Genomic DNA, 17826 nt, shown 5'->3' on the forward strand with positions numbered 1-17826 from the left:
TCATCTGAAATGCGTTGAGTAAGCATATAAAAATTACATTAGAGCCACAATAAATCACCACAGTTTTACTTAATTACATTTGAAGACATGTACGTTTTGGAGATTGAGATGACTTTGTTACATTTGTCTACTTTTATATCTATTTCTTCTTGAGCTCACTTCTTCTCTCAGAACTGGGAAGCTAACCCAGCTGTGCACTTCTGAGGAAGTTTGTGGAGATGTTGGAATGACGGCTCATTGGGTTATTGACTTGCTGGAGCAGCGCTGAGCACAAATACCACTTGGGCATCTATTGGTTAGTCCAACACTTAACAATTACAAACCATTTGGCGTGTCACTGCAGAGTGTGTGTAACACCGGAAACACACCCTGACACACGTTTCTCCAAACCGATAGAATATGGATAAGAATACAGTGTTTAGGAATACTTGCTACATGCATGCATGTCATCATCCAAGAGCAATAACAGCCGGGATTACAAGTCATTTTACAGTAAGTGTCCAATAAATCTATCACTGATTAGGGGAGTTAATTTAGGATCAAACAATTAGTCCTTGACTGTTTTCTCCAGCAGTCAATGACAGTCCCAAGGCAGAAGGTTCAGGTCTGTGTGTAGAGAGGCAAATTTATTCAGTTTAATCAAGTAAATGGTCATTAATAAACTATAGACAGATGATCCATATTCTGGCCAATTATGGCCACTGTAAAAATGAGATATTAAAGGGATTCAGGTGTATTTTGTTTGTAAATCAGAATCAGAAAACTTTATTAATCCCAAAGGTAATTGCATGTGCTACAACTGCACAGAGGGAAAAACAGGTACACGACATACAACAAGTGCACAGAGAGACAGACATACAGTTATGAGTATAAATAAAAATAAAGTAAAAATAAGCACTAAAATAAGTAGTAATGGCTCAAGAAGCATTACACATTGTGTAAGAGATAAAAGTTAAGAGTCAATAAGTGAGTTATTGCACAGAAGAACAGCAGCAGAAGAATCATTTTGCACAACATATTGTAGAATCCCAGTGGAGATAAATATATGTCTGTTTCTATTTGTCATGACACAGTGGGTGTATTAAAAGGGACATCCCCTGTGAACCTACTGAAAACCACATTTTCAGGGCAAAAATAAAGAGCACTTGGATTGGTAAGAAAGCTTGATAAATTATAGACACTGACTGTAATCTTGTAAAAGGGCCCATTATAGGCAGCTTGGTTTTTGTGGACATGAGGAATCTCTCCCAGAGGAAATGTCAAACATTCAGTGGCATCAGCAGGAACATGACACTCCAGATACTGTAAAATTCAGGTTATCACAATTTCTATAGAATTCTCATTCTCTTTAATTGTGATTTTAGGGAGAGCACTTTATCTCACACATGCAAACATTTATTTTTACATATATTGATACCTAGAGTATAAATCTATTTTATTGTACATTATATTTAATTATATTATAATTAAGTAGCTACTCTTTGTAATGGTACATTTTTGTTTCAACCTAACCTGGACCCTTAGTTAACATATCATCTTTTTATTATTTCTTTGGTCATTGTTGTTGTTCTGATAAACTTTTTATCAAAATCTTTACATATGAACATGAGCCAAGTGCTCTAGCCTCTATTGTGTTCAGTACATTTGTTCTAATTCCGATTAAGGAAAAGTAAAATGTCATGTTGTGAGGACGTATGTGCCCCGCATTCTTGTACACTCCTAACCCATTCCATCACGCACACTTGTGCTTGAAGTACATTGAACTGATGTACCTCCTGTTGCTTCATCTCTTCTTTCACTCTCTCTGTTGAAACCATCCCAGGTACTGAATTCTTATCTCTGGTGCAGAATCAAAACACTGAACTGAAATGCTGACAATCTGTCTGCATGCATGGTGCATTACCTTGATGTCAACCCGAGCGTGACTGATTCCTTCTTTGGTTTCCTCAGTGATTTTGTAGGAGTGTCTTCTGTGCATTGTTTCTTTTAGGTTTGAACAACTTGTGTGTTGTTCGTATTGTTGTGTTCATATATTTGCAATTGAATTAAGTCAGACTGGATTTATCTGTGTATTTTAAGGTGGAAGCAGCATCATCGCATCTTAATGAGGTTTCCCGTCATCTTAATTGGAGACATTTGTGAAGCCACGGCTTTAACGGATGCATTCTTCTGAAAGGGCTTTTGTGCAGTGAAACAAAAGCCTGTAACGCCGACAATTTTTTGAAAGTCACACACAAACCCAGGCCAGTGTTAAAAATACAGCTGTATGCAAAGACCGTCTGAGCGGCTCCCTTCCACTGAGCGGCACAATACAGCAGCACTAACGCGACCGAAAAGTTGAATGTTGTCATGCCAACACCCAGAAAAAGCCCTGATTCCTCTCCACAGAGCCAAAGACAGTGTGCTGCACCCCCTCCTACAACCCCACCCCTCCCCCAAAAATGCCAGGTCTGTGTTTTCTCTCAATAGACGGATCACACTGCACTCCATCTGCTCAGAAAAGAAAATGAATGGTCAGTTAAGTCTGATGTGGCTAAAAACACTATGAGGATTCTAACACCACTGTGAAGAAATCTGGTGGTAGTGCCCTGATGACTCGAAATTTTCCGTTTTTCTTCTGTAAAGACAGTTTTGTTCAGCCACAGACAGTGGCATTGTGTCAAAGCCATGAACTAAACCTTTGTTCGCAGCAGGGTGTCTCTTTCCCTTATGTTAGTCAAGAGCCTAAAATCAAAGCAGAGTCACCATCAGATGGCTTGTGTTTGCCAGCAGATGTGATGACAAAATGCAAACACAGGTGACATTTCAATTATAACCAAAGGCAATAAAAATAATAATTCATTTTATTAATTTATTCATCACGTACACCTTTTCTGTTTATAAGAAACTTAACAATAAAACAATAAAAACTAAACGGCTGATGAGGGCTTAAACTGATATCATTGGTCAGTGTCTGGATCTGGGGCCGTATGGGGCTGGTGCAGAATCACAATTACAATCAGAAACATCACATGAAATCATCATAACATTGCAAAATAACAATCTAAAATACTGATATAACATTATGAAAAGATGTTGTCAAGAATTAAATAATGCAAAATGTAAAAAAATTATTTGTTAGATATAATGTGCAAAGAAAAACAATTTCAGAATATTACAAACAATCAGAATAAAACATGATCTTTTTCATCTACCTTTTTTTAATTTTATAAAATATACACAGCTGCTTTATATATTCAGTCTGTGACTATTTGAAAAACAACATAATCCCATTAAATAAATGAATAAATCTGTTTTAAAAAGCCAATTACATAGTCCTGTTGGTTTGAATTCTTAACAGGGTGAATTTTAAGTGGTCAGAAGTGCACTATCAAAAATTCCTCAGAGATGAATAAGACCTCTTCAGAACATGAAGGCTGACCCCAATTTCTCTCTCTGTTCTTTTAACTTACCTCCAGAAATAAATCACATTTACAAACCCACACACACACAAATCCTATTGAGAAGCATAATCCATTTTCTTTCAGATGTGACTAAGTTTGCATTTTTTAAGACAATGTTTAATTGGATAATGTGGAGTCAGATTTCCCTGACTTCTGAATTTGGGGGACAGTTTACCCTGAGCACTGAGGTTAAGTTCTGCTGACAGCATCTGAGTCGGATGTCCTCTAGGCTGATGGTGAAATGGAGAATGTCATACTTGCAGGTCCCTTGTAACCTGTGTTTGATTTAACTGGTCTAGTTTAGTGTTCATCTGAAACTGATTGCATTTGTCATAAAATTTTAATTTGTTCATTCAATATAAAAACCATACTTAAAAATATCTTGTGGCTGTCTGTCAGGAGGAAATGATGCTTAATCCCCATGGAAACCAGGGTCATCGTCTGAGAGGAAAATTCACTATGATGGTGTTTTACATGGTTGTCATGGTAACAGCACCAGACATCATCATCTAGTTTATTGTGTTCATTTATTAAACATTTCAGGACTGTCTGTAATGCCATAGTGGGAGGTGAGAGAGGCACAGATGCTCAATATAGTGAAGCAAATCGTGTTTAATAAATGAAAAGTTTAAACACAAAATATGGCCAAAAAAACAAACACCACTCCCTTCTCTGGCACAAGTAAGAAACAACTCAAGACAGAGGCATTTTTATGCATGTTCACTTGTATGGGGTCCTGATTGGCTGAGCCTAATAGCCATCATCTGTGTGTGATCAGGACCAGCACCCAATGTGAAATTGGTGGCAATGCACATCACAGTGCTGCATCCAGGGTGTGTTCCTTCATGCATTTGTCCTCAGCAATCAGCACCAAAGAAAGAAACTTAATAACTATTAAGTTATTAATAACTAACTAACATTGAATGGGTGTTATAGAAGGGTTATGAAGTTCCCCTGACGCTATTTAGTCTGAGACGTTTTATTGAATTTATGTGATGTTCATATATAACAGTGTTTGTGTTTATGCATACACCAATCTGATGTAGGTTTATGAAGAATGGCCTGATGTACAGTTTGATGTGTTGACTTGCTGTTGCCTCCAGATTCTCCAGAAATTATTCCAATCATGCATCAGTCTAAATGAAGACACTACCTCACGACTTATAGGAATAAAGGATCTGCAACTGATGGCTGATGTGGTTGATCAGTGTTTTACACACACACTGTAAAACTTCACATTAAGCCATGCTATTATCAATGTAAACTTTGCTTTAAAAATCAACATAAAAACCAAGCTCTTATATAAATGCACTTTATTTTGACATACAACATACAAAAATATGTTGTAGTAAAATTACTAAGCAAAATACTAAAAATGATTGTACACCACAGATTCTATTGCATAAGGTTAACATACTTGCCATATCAGAAACAGACTTCAACCCAACAGTGCTGTACAGCAGAGCACAGTGCCATAAGTAACAGGGTGGACTACACCAAAATCAAACCAGCTCTGACGTTTATCCCAGCAAAATTAGAAGATCTGCTCCATCCTCTCAGAGCAAATTCATTACAACTGAGCACCTGGGGCTGGGTTATTGATTAGTCATAGATTTCCCACAGATTAAAAGAAATAATCCATGTTCCTTTTCCTTAGAAAGAGGAACTCAGTTGAGAGCCACCCCACCCCCTTCTGGCCAGTCATCCATCTGCAGGTCACCTGCCATCAAAATTAATAAGAAAACCTGTCAGGCCAACAGCATCCATTCAAGGGTGGGTAAGAGGAAGTGGGGATTGAATTGGTCTAAACCAATGGGAAAACAGACCTGGCTCCATCCACTCAGGCTGCGGCTTCACACCTCTGGCTAAACAGAATCTCAACGACCTTAGGGTCAGCTAAGGTCGAAAGGTCACCCAGGTCCTTTTCATTGCGTGCGATCTGTCTGAGAATACGGCGCATGATTTTACCTGCAGCAGAGGGGAAATACCACTATGTCTTAATTCGACATTCACAACATTCATGCTTATATTTATCTCTAGTGCTGTCTGCAACATGGTAAAAAGCCAAAGCACTAACCAGAGCGTGTTTTGGGAAGTCCTGGTGCATTCTGAATGAAGTCTGGGGTGGCAATTGGCCCAATTTTCTCCCTCACTGAACAGATACACACACATATTGTACCATAGCATGCAGTCAAATCTAAATGTAAAATTCATAACATGCTTCATGTATCTGACGGTGGCAGTAGCCTAGTGTATAACACACTCACTTATGTGTGTGTGTGTGTGTGTGTCCTTTATCTGTGTTTGTGGTCCTAACCTTGTTTCTTGAGCTCGTCCAACACTGCGTGCGTAAACTCCCTGCAGTCCTTGAGCGTGACAAAGCAGTACAGACACTCCCCCTTTACCACGTGTGGTCGACTGACAACTGCTGCCTCAGCAACCGCTGGGTGTTCTGTCAGTGCAGCCTCTATCTCTGCAGTACTCAGCAGGTGACCTTAAGGAGGCAGAATGACTGTTATGTAGCAACCCATTAGGAGCAATGTGTGCTGAAAAATGTGGGTATGGGTGTTGCCTGCCTGTCTATTTACTGTCAATTGCATGGTAATGAGCAAGGTAACTAGTACTAGTGTACTAGTGCCACAAAATGTCAGCACGGTGGACAGCAGAGCTCATTACATAAGCCATTAGTAAACATAGTAATTCGGCATGAACACTGGTTCCTAGAAACAGTTTGCATCTGACCATGCATGTATACGCCTTGTCTGCCCTTGAGACGTAAAAATAGCAGCACGGTGCTGCAACTGTGGAACCACTGCCACTAGAGGGAGACCCGAGTCTGAGGGTCCAGCAGAAGATCTTACCAGAAACATTTAGCATGTCATCTATCCGTCCAGTGATCCAATAATATCCATCCTTATCGCGCCGACAACCTGAAGGAGGTAGCAAGATTGGCTCAGCACAGCGGCCAAGAACAGCACAACATCTATAAACGGTCTGGCTGCCCTCATTAAAGCACAGCTAAATTAAGTAGCAGAGCACCAGACATATCAGATGCCCAAGGTCAGTTCTGACAGCTTTTAAAGCCTGTGAGTTTCATGGATGAAGGTTTGATATTAACATGATTAAAAAATCAAAGCGGTGTGTTTTTGGGGAATATGATATGTGCGTAGCACGATTTGCTCATCAAATGAGGCAGTTTTCAAATAACAGCACAGAAATATCAATATTGCAGTTGAATTAAAGGTCCCCTATTATGACAATTTCTCTTTGTGAGATTATTGAACATTAATACGACTTCCCCTAGACTGTCTATGGTCCTGCAGTTGTGAGAAATGGCGATGTATAAAAAGTGCTTTGGCCATTCTGATTTGTTATCTGAGCGTCATGGCTTCTAGATATGCAAAACATTGCAGTTGCTCTGTGATTGGATGTGAAAATTTAAATTTAAATAAAAACGGCAACATGACCAACACGACACAAACATTGTGGTTGGTGAATGGTGTTGATGATGTAATTTCCACTTGTACAGGCCGCTCTTCTTAAAGCTACAGACACCAAAATGGCACGTCCTGGGAAATCTCATTGTGGGACTGGATCAAAGTGGCTGTAACAGCTAGGCAGTGGTGGCCTAGTGGTTAAGGATGTGGCCCCATAATCAGAAGGTTGTGGGTTCGAATCCCAATCTGCCAAGGTGCCACTGAGGTCCCACTGAGCAAAGCACCATCCCCACACACTGCTCCCTGGGCTGCCCACTGCTCACCAAGGGTGATGGGTTAAAAGTAGTGGTGGGCCGTTATCGGCGTTAACGTGCTACGTTAACGTGAGACTCTTATCGGGCGATAAAAAAAAAAAAGCTGTTAATCTATTCCCAGAGTTGGGTTGGGAGCTGGGTCTATACTACGCAAGCTATTGTTAAATGGTTACACTAGATTTATAAGTAAATTTCTTCTTTCTTGTGTCTTTTATTTTCTTATTTTCTAAAGACTTTTATTTTGTTTTTGAGACCCGGTTCAGGTCTCTTGGACACATGGCGTGAGCTGTGAGAGGTGCGTGGGGTTTGTGTGCAAAAAGTTATTTCTTTCATTTTAATTTATGTACATATTAGGAATATTTTGCATGTGTGTTATTTTGTGAATATTTTTTGTTCTTTTAATACTGTATATTGTAGAGAGAGGTGCAGAAAGACGCGATGTGTGACGCGATGTTCTGACGCGACCTTGCTTTTTGTACAGAATACACTTTGCACAGAAAATCTTTTGGATGTCAGCTCATCATTTGTGGTTCAAGAAACGAAATCGAAAAGTTACACAATGCAGAAGAAGAACCGCTACACTATGATGACTTTCACCTTGATATTTTAGCGCGGATGTATACCTAGCCGAATTGCACTGTAGGGGGTGAGAACGAGTCTTCGAACTGTGAAATTACCACATCAAACATGACGTGGTAACATGGATGCAGCTATTTAACTGAATAAACAGTTGGTAAACACAAGTACATATTATTGAACATAATTTATTTTCATCACCAATTATCATAGTAGAACAGCTTTCTCAAGCAGTTTGTGATGCATTTTGGAAACAGGAGATGAGCCCCTGGTCTAATGCGCCACCTGGCTTGAGAAACCCGTTCTCAAAGACTTACTTTTAGTCATTATTTGGGTAGCACACATATTCTGAATGCCTTCGGCAGAATTCAAATGAGCCATTTTAATATAGAGTAATCGAGATTAATATAGATTAGTATAGATTAAGAAAATTAATCTATGCCCACCTCTAGTTAAAAGCAGAGGTTTCATCACAATGACAATCACTTCACTTTCAATTCTGTACCACGTCTGAATTTCGGAAGTAGACCTATATAAAAGCAAATTCATAATAGGGGACCTTTAACCCTGTGTTTGGCCTGATTGAAATCAAATGAAATCAATTCTCACCCTACCGTCTCCAGTTACGTAGAACCCAGGAAATTTTTTGAAGTAGGTGGTTTCAAAGCGCTCCTGATTCCCATACACATTTCTCATGATCCCCGGCCAAGGACTCCTAAAAACCTGAGTAAAGAAAAAACATATTTTCTGTTCCCTTTTTAGTCTCTGTGAAAGTGAGATGATGGGATTGAAGGGGCAACACATTTCAAAACCAAACCGTTAGTACAGAGAGGTGACACACTAAAAAACTGATAAAACCTCTCTGTAAGGTGTTGAGCCATGAGCACAATTGTCCTTCTTACATTTACATTTACGCCATTTATCAGACGCCCTTATCCATAGCGACTTACAATCAGTAGTTACAGGGGACAGTCCCACTGGAGCAACTTAGGGTTAAGTGTCTTGCTCAGGGACACAATGGTTGTAAGCAGGATTTGAACCTGGGTCTTCTGGTTCATTGGCGAGTGTGTTACCCACTAGGCTACTACTACCACACCTCCTTCTTTTGTAGCATTGTTCTTTCAAAAGATATTCCTTCACTGGGTTTTGATGATGTCGGAGAAGATGCTGTCTAAGATCACAGGTGTTCACTTGGTCATATAAAATACAGGATAATCATACACATCAACCACCCAGTTATATACACGGTGGCATTATCCAGGAATAATTCTCCCATTACGACAGAAATATAATTGTCATAGAATAAACACTACCGGTCAAAAGTTTGGACCCACCTACTCATTTATGGGTCTTTTATTATTTTTACATTGTAGAACAAACTGAAGGCACAGGACTATGAAATAGCACATGCGAGGGTATGTAACAAACAACAAAAAAAGTTTACAATTTGAGTCTTTCCAAAGAATGAGAGACTCTTACTGTGATGTCAGCATTTCACACTTTTGAATTCTCTCCGCCACTTTAAGTTTTCACTAAGTTTTCAACAGTCCTGAAGATTTATGCTGATCACTTTCTTATCAATCACTCACTATGACAATAGTGAACAAAACATTCATGAATGTGCAAAGAAGGGAATGTTTCTTGCATTGGATTCTCACCATAACATTGGGTTGATATGCAACGACGCTTCTCCCTTAAGGAACCTCTTAAGACAGTATAACGTCCCAGGAACTACACTTTTTTTTTTTTTTTACTTTGTCAATTTTTATACAAAAAGCCATGTATCATTGCTCCCCAGGAGTGTGGTGATAAGCCACACAGAAAGTTTTTTTTCCAGAGGTTAAAGTGGCAGAGTGGCATGTAAATGTGAGGGTCATCTCTCACCAGGTAGCCCTCTGCTTCCCCCTCCAATTCTTCACCATGTTCATTCAGGATGGTCGGCTGCACACCAAAGAATGGCAGGGTCTGTATCACACAGACACACACACACACACACACACACACACACACACATACAGTAAAGGTTCAGTGTTGATCTATACATACCTGCAAGACTGGAACTCACACATAGAATAGATTAAAACAACCACACTAGAATAGAATAGATTAGAAAAAAATAGATAAGATAGAATATATCTCACTGCTGAACCAGGCTTCAAAGGAGTAGCAGCAGGTAGTGGAGTGAGAACATGGCCACCCTGTAAAGATACAATTTATGGACATGAATTTCAGTTTTTCAGACATAGGATTCAAAGTTTGATCTCCTTAATCACTCACTCTATTTCCACACCCACTTAGTCCTACTCAGGGTCATGGCTACGTAACTGGAGACGGAACTGATTTCAGTCAGGCCAAGCACAGCGTTATGGCCTTTAAATTCATTCCTGGACACAGGGCGTAGGGTGGGGACTCACCCAGGGCAGGCAACAGGGTGCAACAAACACACCATTCACTCATACACTCACACCTGCAGACAATTAACTTAGTGTGCATGCCAAATGACAGTGGGGGGAAACTGGGGAACCCAGAGGAAACCTGTGCCAACATGGGAAGACCATGAAAACAGCACTCATAAGGTCTGTAATCCCAACTCACAGCCTTGGAGGTGTGAAGCCACATGGCTAACTGTGGTGCCACCCCGTGGCCTGTCCATAATCACATATTTGTAAGGGATATATGTAGGGGATGCGTCTGTTACCGTTTCCGTCTGCCAGAAAGTGTCCACTACAGGGCATCTCCCCTGACCCACAGTTTCATGGTACCAAATCCATGCCTCAGGGTTGATTGGCTCTCCAACTGTTCCAAGGATTTGCAGGCTTGAGAGGTCATATCTGTCAGAATGAGGAAACAAAGTCAGCATTTGAAATCACCTAATGGCTCTTAATAATGTCTCTTTCATGTGGAGTTTTTTTCTTACTTAATCTGAAGCTTTTTAATGTTATCTAAAAGGCCAGCAGATGGAGCTTGTGTCAGTATCATTATGCAATAGAACACTGATTCCCCACCTTCTTTCCCTGAAACCCCCTGCATGGACCCCCCAAGGACAAGGACCCCCCAACCCCTATTTCTTCCCACATACACGCATTACAAGAATAAAGTGATTCATTTCGAACTTTTATTTTATATTCATTTCGAACTTTTAAATATACATCAGTTGTCGGTTTTTGTTTTTCATCTCCTTGTGGAATTTAATGAAAAATATTTCTAATTTGGATTATACAGAGTTTTGATTAGCCTGTTGGGTGTGTTATTGGGATTGTATATATATAATAGATGAGCCTTATATACAATAGATGAGCCTTTTTGTTTCGAATGGTGTGTTAGCCAGTCACAGCGGCTGTTGCATTCAGCAAGAGAGGTGCACTCACTTTTGCAGAGGCTTCTTCCCGTACTTCATCAGCAGTCTAATGGCTGTGGGTGCTGTGTAGAACTTGGTCACTCTGTACTTCTCAATGATTTCCCAAAACCGGCCAACATGTGGGTAGACTGGAATTCCCTCAAACTACAGAAGTCATGTGTACATGAATAGCGAAAAAAGTTTAAAATCTTTGCCAATTTGTTAAAATTCTATTATTAAGCTCAATGGACTGAGAGTCATTCTCACCAACACACTGGTCGCCCCATTGGCTAGTGGGCCATAAGTGATGTAGGAGTGGCCAGTAATCCAGCCAATGTCTGCTGTGCACCAGTACACATCGTGAAAGTGGTGGTCAAAGACGTACTTGAAGGTGAGAGCAGTGTAGAGCATGTACCCAGCTGTAGTGTGCAGCACTCCCTGCAGAGGGCAGCAGCATTACAAAGTGACATTTCCAACATTGATTTCAAAAAGATCAAATCTGGCACTTATTTTAGATTAGCAAACGTAATGGATTGGTTGGAGACATGTTATAAAAATGTTAGTGAGGGGCTGTATGTATTAAGAGATCATGTGTCTGCCCCTCTTGCCTTGGGTTTGCCAGTAGAGCCACTGGTGAAGAGGATGAAGAGAGGATCTTCAGCGTCCATCCATTCTGGCTCACACTCATCACACATACCCTCCAGCGCATCATCCCACCAAATGTCATGCTGTGCATCCCAAGGAGTCTTAGACAAAAAAAGCACAAAAGTAAGGTAATATGCATGATTCTTGAGCAGACAGAAGAACGCTGCTGTCAAAACGACATATCCTATGGCGAGAATTATCTAACAGCATCTCTCTCTCTCTTTCAACAATATATATCATACCTGCAGCTTTTTGGAGGCTTCACTGCTGTTTGTTCTCAGCTGGTTGTGCCTCACCACCACACACTTCTGCACAGAGCAGGGAGTCCTGAAAGGGAAAGTTAAATCTTAGAAAACTTGAAATTGGAGAGGCAAGAGCACAGAAAATTACAATGTGTGTCTGACAGGACTGCACTGTGAACCCCAATGAACAATAAATAAACGTATAAATATGGACATATTCTGGACTGAGCAAAGGCAAAGACTCACCTCAGTGTTAAATAGGACGCAGGGTATAGATGCCCTACTCTGTGTCTGATTCATCAGCTGGTAGTTGCTGTTCAGAAATGCGGGACCAGTGCGCTCACGTGTTCTCACTCATTCCCAATACACATATGTTGCACATCACACATTGCCATGGTGACAAACAGATGGGGCTTTGGAGCTAAGTGGGACTGGCTGGTGTTGCCAGGCAACCGGGAGCTGCAGCCGGAGCTGCAGCCGCTGGGGACCTCTGAGTGGTTGTCGATATGAGGAGATAGCGCTGTGTTTGTCTGCCTTGGTATCTTAAGGGCAGTCAGTGGCTTCATGGCTCATTAGAGAGGGCTTTGGGTAAACACGGTTCACACATACCTGTCCCGACAGCGCTCCAGTGCCTCATCCGCTATCAGCTTCAAGTTTATCAGCTTCTCTCCTCTGTACACACCATCTGTGTGGGACAGAGGGAGTATCAGTGGACAGCGGTCATTTGAAAAACATAATCCTTCTTTTCCTGAATTGCTCAACGTCAACTGGCCTGCATCATTCACTAAGATCAGTTTCTATCAGCTAATGTTGAATTGTTGTGCAGCCTGTACCACTGTTACCTGCAGTCACCAGGATGCTGCACTGGGCATCCAGGATCCGCTCACACAGCGCTTCAGAGGAGAAGCCTGCAAACTGACACACAGAAAGCAGCCTATCAGCGCATGGGATGTGAGTCACTGAGGGCAGAAAAAGCTGGTGGAGCAAATGGAGCCAATGAGAGAACGCTAAGGCAGTAGCGTGAAAATAAATAGGCCATGCAACATACTGTATTTGGCAACCCTGTATCTGGAAAATGAGGAAAACATGTTTGGCTTTGGATTTCTGGTTAGGCTAGAAGTACGTGTCTTCCAAATGGCTTCCACTTGCTGTTCTTGTTGTTTTGTCTTGCTAGTCTTGGTTGACGTTTGTCCTCACATTTGTTTCTGGGTATTCAAGTTTTCCCATTGTCCTTGTCTGTTAAGTTGGTGTGAAACTTGGTTTAGTTGTGAATTTTATGTGGATTCTGTATTTTTTATTCATTTCTTGGGTTGTTTTGCACTTTTACACTTGCACTTGATTCATTTATCAAGAAAACTTTTGGAGTGAATCTTTTGGACATTTTCAAGTGCACCTTTGAAAACAGAGTATGCAACCAAAAATACACATCAAGTAAAGTAATCAGCTTGTACTGGAGTAATAGTATACTGGCAATTGTTTTAAGGGAATAAGGTCACTTCTTAAATGGCACATGAAACCATCACTGCTTGTATTTTTAACCACGGTCCTAATCTTTATTTGGCACCTTCTTTTGCAACAGAGGTAGAGGTGGCAATAAATAGGTGCTGGCAACTCAAGTAGCAGTACAGCCAGGGTCATGATGACATTGAATCTTCTACATAAACCTCCTGCCACAGTAAAACCAGTCCTATGCACAGATTAAAACAGGGTCAAAGGAACCATAAATGCAAGGAAACTTCCAGGACTTTAAAACTGAATAGTAAAAAATTACCAAAAAATTACCAAAAATAGGGGAATGGTTCATTTGCCGGAGATATAAATGATAGCACACAGTTAGTGCTGTGATTCTTACTACAATAGAGTGGACTGCACCTATCCGTGCACAGGCCAGCATGGCATACACCAACTCAGGAATCATGGGAAGATATATGGCCACTCGATCACCCTTCCTCACACCTGAAACAAAGAATTACATCAATAAAAAAAGCAATTGTCATTCTATATTTTATTAACATAACTACAGCATTTATCAGACGCCCTTACCCAGAGCAACAGGGACAGTCCCCCCCGGAGCAATTTAGGGGTAAGTGTCTTGCTCAGGGACACAATTGTAGTTAGCGGGATTCAAACCTGGGTCTTCCGGTTCACAGGCAAGTGTGCTACCCACTAGGCTACTACCACACTCTAATTTTCATCATAGGTACACATAGCTACACAACTGTGAGAGACAGAAATCCAGGAATCCAGAACTCGTTATCTGTATAAAGGACACCAGTCCACACCTTCATAAAGTCACACTCCAACCTCCACCATGGCCAAGACCAGAGAGCTGTTTAAAGACACCAGGGACAGGATTATACACCTGCACAAGACTGGGATGAGCCCATCTACAATAGGCAAGCAGCTTGGTGAGAAGAGACCAATGGTTGGAGCAATTATTAGAAAATGGATTCAGTGAAAATCTTCCTCGACCTGGGGCTCCATGCAAGATCTCACATTGTGGGATACAAATGACCTTGAGAAAGGTGTAGAAACAGCCCAGAACCACAAACGGGGAACTGGTCAATGATCTAAAGAGTGCTGGGGCCACATTAACAAATCAAAAGTAACACACCACGTCATCATGGATTAAAGTCCTGCAGCACTCATTCCGAGCGAAATGTTCCTCCGCTCAAGCCAGCACATGTCCAGTCCAGGCCCGTCCAAAGTTTGAGTCCATCTGGATGATCCAGATGAGGATTGGGAGAATGTCATGTGGTCAAATGAGACCAAAACAGAACTCATGTTTGCAGGGAGAAAAAGAGAATCTGTGCCGAGCGACAGCCCCAAAACATCACAGCTCTTGAGAAGATCTGCATGGAAGAATGGGCCAAAATACCAGCTGCAGTGTGTGCAAACCTGGTGAAGACCTACAAGGTTGAACTCTGTCATTGCCACAAAAATCATACAATGTGATTTCCTGGATTTGTTTTCATTCAGTGTCTCATAGTTGAAGTGTACCTATTATGAAAATTACAGACCTCCTCACCTTTTTATGTGGGACATCTTGCACATTTGCCCCACAGTATGTGACATAGTACAACCACAATGTAGCAATCTGTGCAGTATAGCTCTGTGCAGTAATGTTAATGGGAATCATGGTTTGTGAAGCTCGTACCCATTTGCCTGAATGCGTTGGCACATCTGCACACCTGCTTCAGCAGCTGGCTGTAGGTGATCTCCATGTGCTGATCTGGCGAGTTCCCTTCCCTGTGAATAAATGTTTAAAGAACAAATACATTTAAATACCTGACATTTGCAGTGCATGAGCAAATTCAAAAGGTTTTATGCATGGAATAAGGCAGTGGTGGCCTTGCAGTTAAGGAAGCAGCCCCGTAATCAGAAGGTTGCTTGTTCGAATCCCGATCTGCCAAGGTGCCACTGAGCAAAGCACCGTCCCCACACACTGCTCCCCGGGCGCCTGTCACAGCTGCCCACTGTTCACTCAGGGTGATGGGTTAAATGCAGAGGACAAATTTCACTGTGTGCACCGTGTGCTGTACTGCCGTGTATCACATGTGACAATCACTTCACTTTTTTTTTTTTGGAATTACAGTTTAAATCACAGTAAAAGCTGTGTATTCAACCACAGTTCTGTTCATTCAAGAAAAGTGATAACATGTTCCCTTGTTTCATCTCAGTGTTAGTCTTGGATGTCTGTCAACAATTTGATTTGGCAAGTGATGCCTGACTACGGACAACTTGGTGCACCCTCAATCATGGTGGTGCAACTTGGTGCCCCCCCCATGCAATGTAAAAATATAAACCAATGCCTGTCATACAAGATGTTCTGAGAACAGTGGTGTTCCCAGTGCCTATTTCAATGTAATGCCCAGATAAATGACAGATAAGAACGTGTAAATGCCTGGCATGTGGCCATTCATTACATTGTCCCTGTTGTGAAAATCATGCGTAGGACATCGATGTTATAACTACTGGAATCAAGAGCTTTGAGAAATGCCAATGCTCTGTCACAAGGTTGGCAAGAGACCAAGGACTTACTGGAAGAGACCTGAATGTTTATGGACAATGTGACTCTAAACAACCCTGCCTCTGTCTGCCCCAGTCTGATGTTCCATACAGCTATATGTCCCTGGAGTTAATATCTAACCAGCTAAAGTCTGGCCTGTTCACAGCTTGCATGCTTAGAGGTTTTGGCACAGGGAGCAAGTAGAACCTGGTCTGGCTGCCAAACCTTTCCTACCCCCCCACGTCCAAAGAGAGACAGAACTGAAGCAGCAGGCCTTGTGAAATTACAGTGAATTTGAGATTTCAAAGCTATTGTCTCAAGGTAGCCAAGGTTCTAAAAAAATAAAATAAAATAAAATATATATATATATATATATACACACACACACACACACACACACACATATATATATGTGTATGATAGAATTCTGGCACCAGTTGGTTTCATTATATTCCATTAGGCCATTGGAATTGCTGATTCAATTGCTACATGCCCACACAAGGTCACATTAAAACGCTTGGCTCAATCATCTGTCATCAACTGTCGTACCAAAGTGCTTCACGATAAAGGACTGAATATGTTTTGCAAGAGCCTTTTCAAACAACTGCAAAAAGAATTGTGCTGAAGGTCAGTGAAAGTTTCACTGTCAATGTGACCTTCATGATATCCAATCCCTTTTTAAAAGTAAAAGTAAATATCACAGATTTATTGTACGGTATGTAAAATATGTCTGCATTAGCGTTGTTTTAGAACGTATTGTTTGCTCTTGGTATTTCTTTCTCTATAAAATTGTCTGCAGTCCTCTGGTTGCTATATGTGGACCACATTGTCTCCAGGATATCTGGTTGCATAACATCTACACCCCTTTTAGCAGGAGTGAGAAGGCATGCATTTTACTTCACTCTTCTGTAGGGTAAAAGACCACTGACTGTGTTCCTTCAAAATGCATTTATCCTCAAACATTTCTCAGCTTGGCACTGTGGCATCTAGAACCGAACATGCTTTTGTTGGACTGTTTGTCTGATTTATGGACAGACAGAACGTAGTTTCCAGGGTTTTGTTGCTGCACATTATGCAGTTAACACACACACACCACTTGTTGCAAGACTGACATTCATGTGTTCCATAGAGCCTCACCAGTAATATGCCACTCTGTCCCCAAAGCTCCTTTCCAAGACATTCCGATCCAGGACATTATAGCATACATTGGTTTTGGCTCCCTCCATGAACTTGATGTAAATGTTGCCTTTAGTTACATCAAAGTTGTACTGCATGATGGGCCGGTCTTCAGACGGGCGACTCTTCCAATAAAACTCTTCTGCCACATTTCCCCAGAATTCTGCAGTGCATTGTGAGAATCACAGAGGGACAGCACACACCGAAGTGAACTTCGTGATCAGCACCACGTAAACTGAGTGACACATTTAGAACAAAGTAGTGACGCAATAATTAAACTGGCACAGCAGCAGCTACATGCAGAAACCTAAAATCGTTGAAATGTTATATTAGGAGACACACCTTCTGGCTCATCTACAGACTTTCTATAGAGATTAAGGTAGGAGCTGAAATCAGGAACGTGCGCGTCCACTTTCAAGTCCTGTGGCGGATGGAACACCGGGTGGTCCTCCTCTACCTGGTCAGGTCCAGAAACAACCATGGCTGCCGCAGACAAGCGTCCTCGCCGTGATGTGGCAGCCGGTCACTTTATGTCGCTCACGCGAGTAAAGCCCGGCCCTCGTTGCTCCGGTCTGCTCAGCCAATCAGACGGCCGGATTCGGCACTCCTACTTTTTCATTGGTCGGCCGGGACGTGGGCCGCTGTTC

At 41.4% G+C, this 17826-nt stretch overlaps 1 protein-coding gene across 1 annotated transcript; it reads right to left on the reverse strand.

The window, feature by feature from the left end:
• Positions 1 to 3277: 3277 nt before the first annotated feature.
• Positions 3278 to 17686, reverse strand: acss2l (acyl-CoA synthetase short chain family member 2 like). The gene is made up of 19 exons (XM_028976670.1): positions 17522 to 17686; positions 17141 to 17342; positions 15152 to 15243; positions 13847 to 13950; positions 12837 to 12909; positions 12604 to 12679; positions 11995 to 12079; positions 11716 to 11853; positions 11375 to 11545; positions 11139 to 11272; positions 10469 to 10601; positions 9912 to 9968; positions 9655 to 9735; positions 8385 to 8493; positions 6305 to 6373; positions 5761 to 5937; positions 5521 to 5595; positions 5270 to 5411; positions 3278 to 5163 (listed from the first exon to the last, which is right to left on the reverse strand). Exons 1-18 carry the CDS (start codon positions 17658 to 17660, stop codon positions 5284 to 5286), a joined length of 2043 nt encoding a protein of 680 aa, XP_028832503.1. The 5' UTR covers positions 17661 to 17686; the 3' UTR covers positions 3278 to 5163; positions 5270 to 5283.
• Positions 17687 to 17826: the final 140 nt, after the last annotated feature.

Source organism: Denticeps clupeoides, chromosome 4 (assembly GCF_900700375.1).
Source record: "Denticeps clupeoides chromosome 4, fDenClu1.1, whole genome shotgun sequence".
In the NCBI taxonomy this organism is placed as follows: Eukaryota; Metazoa; Chordata; class Actinopteri; order Clupeiformes; family Denticipitidae; genus Denticeps; species Denticeps clupeoides.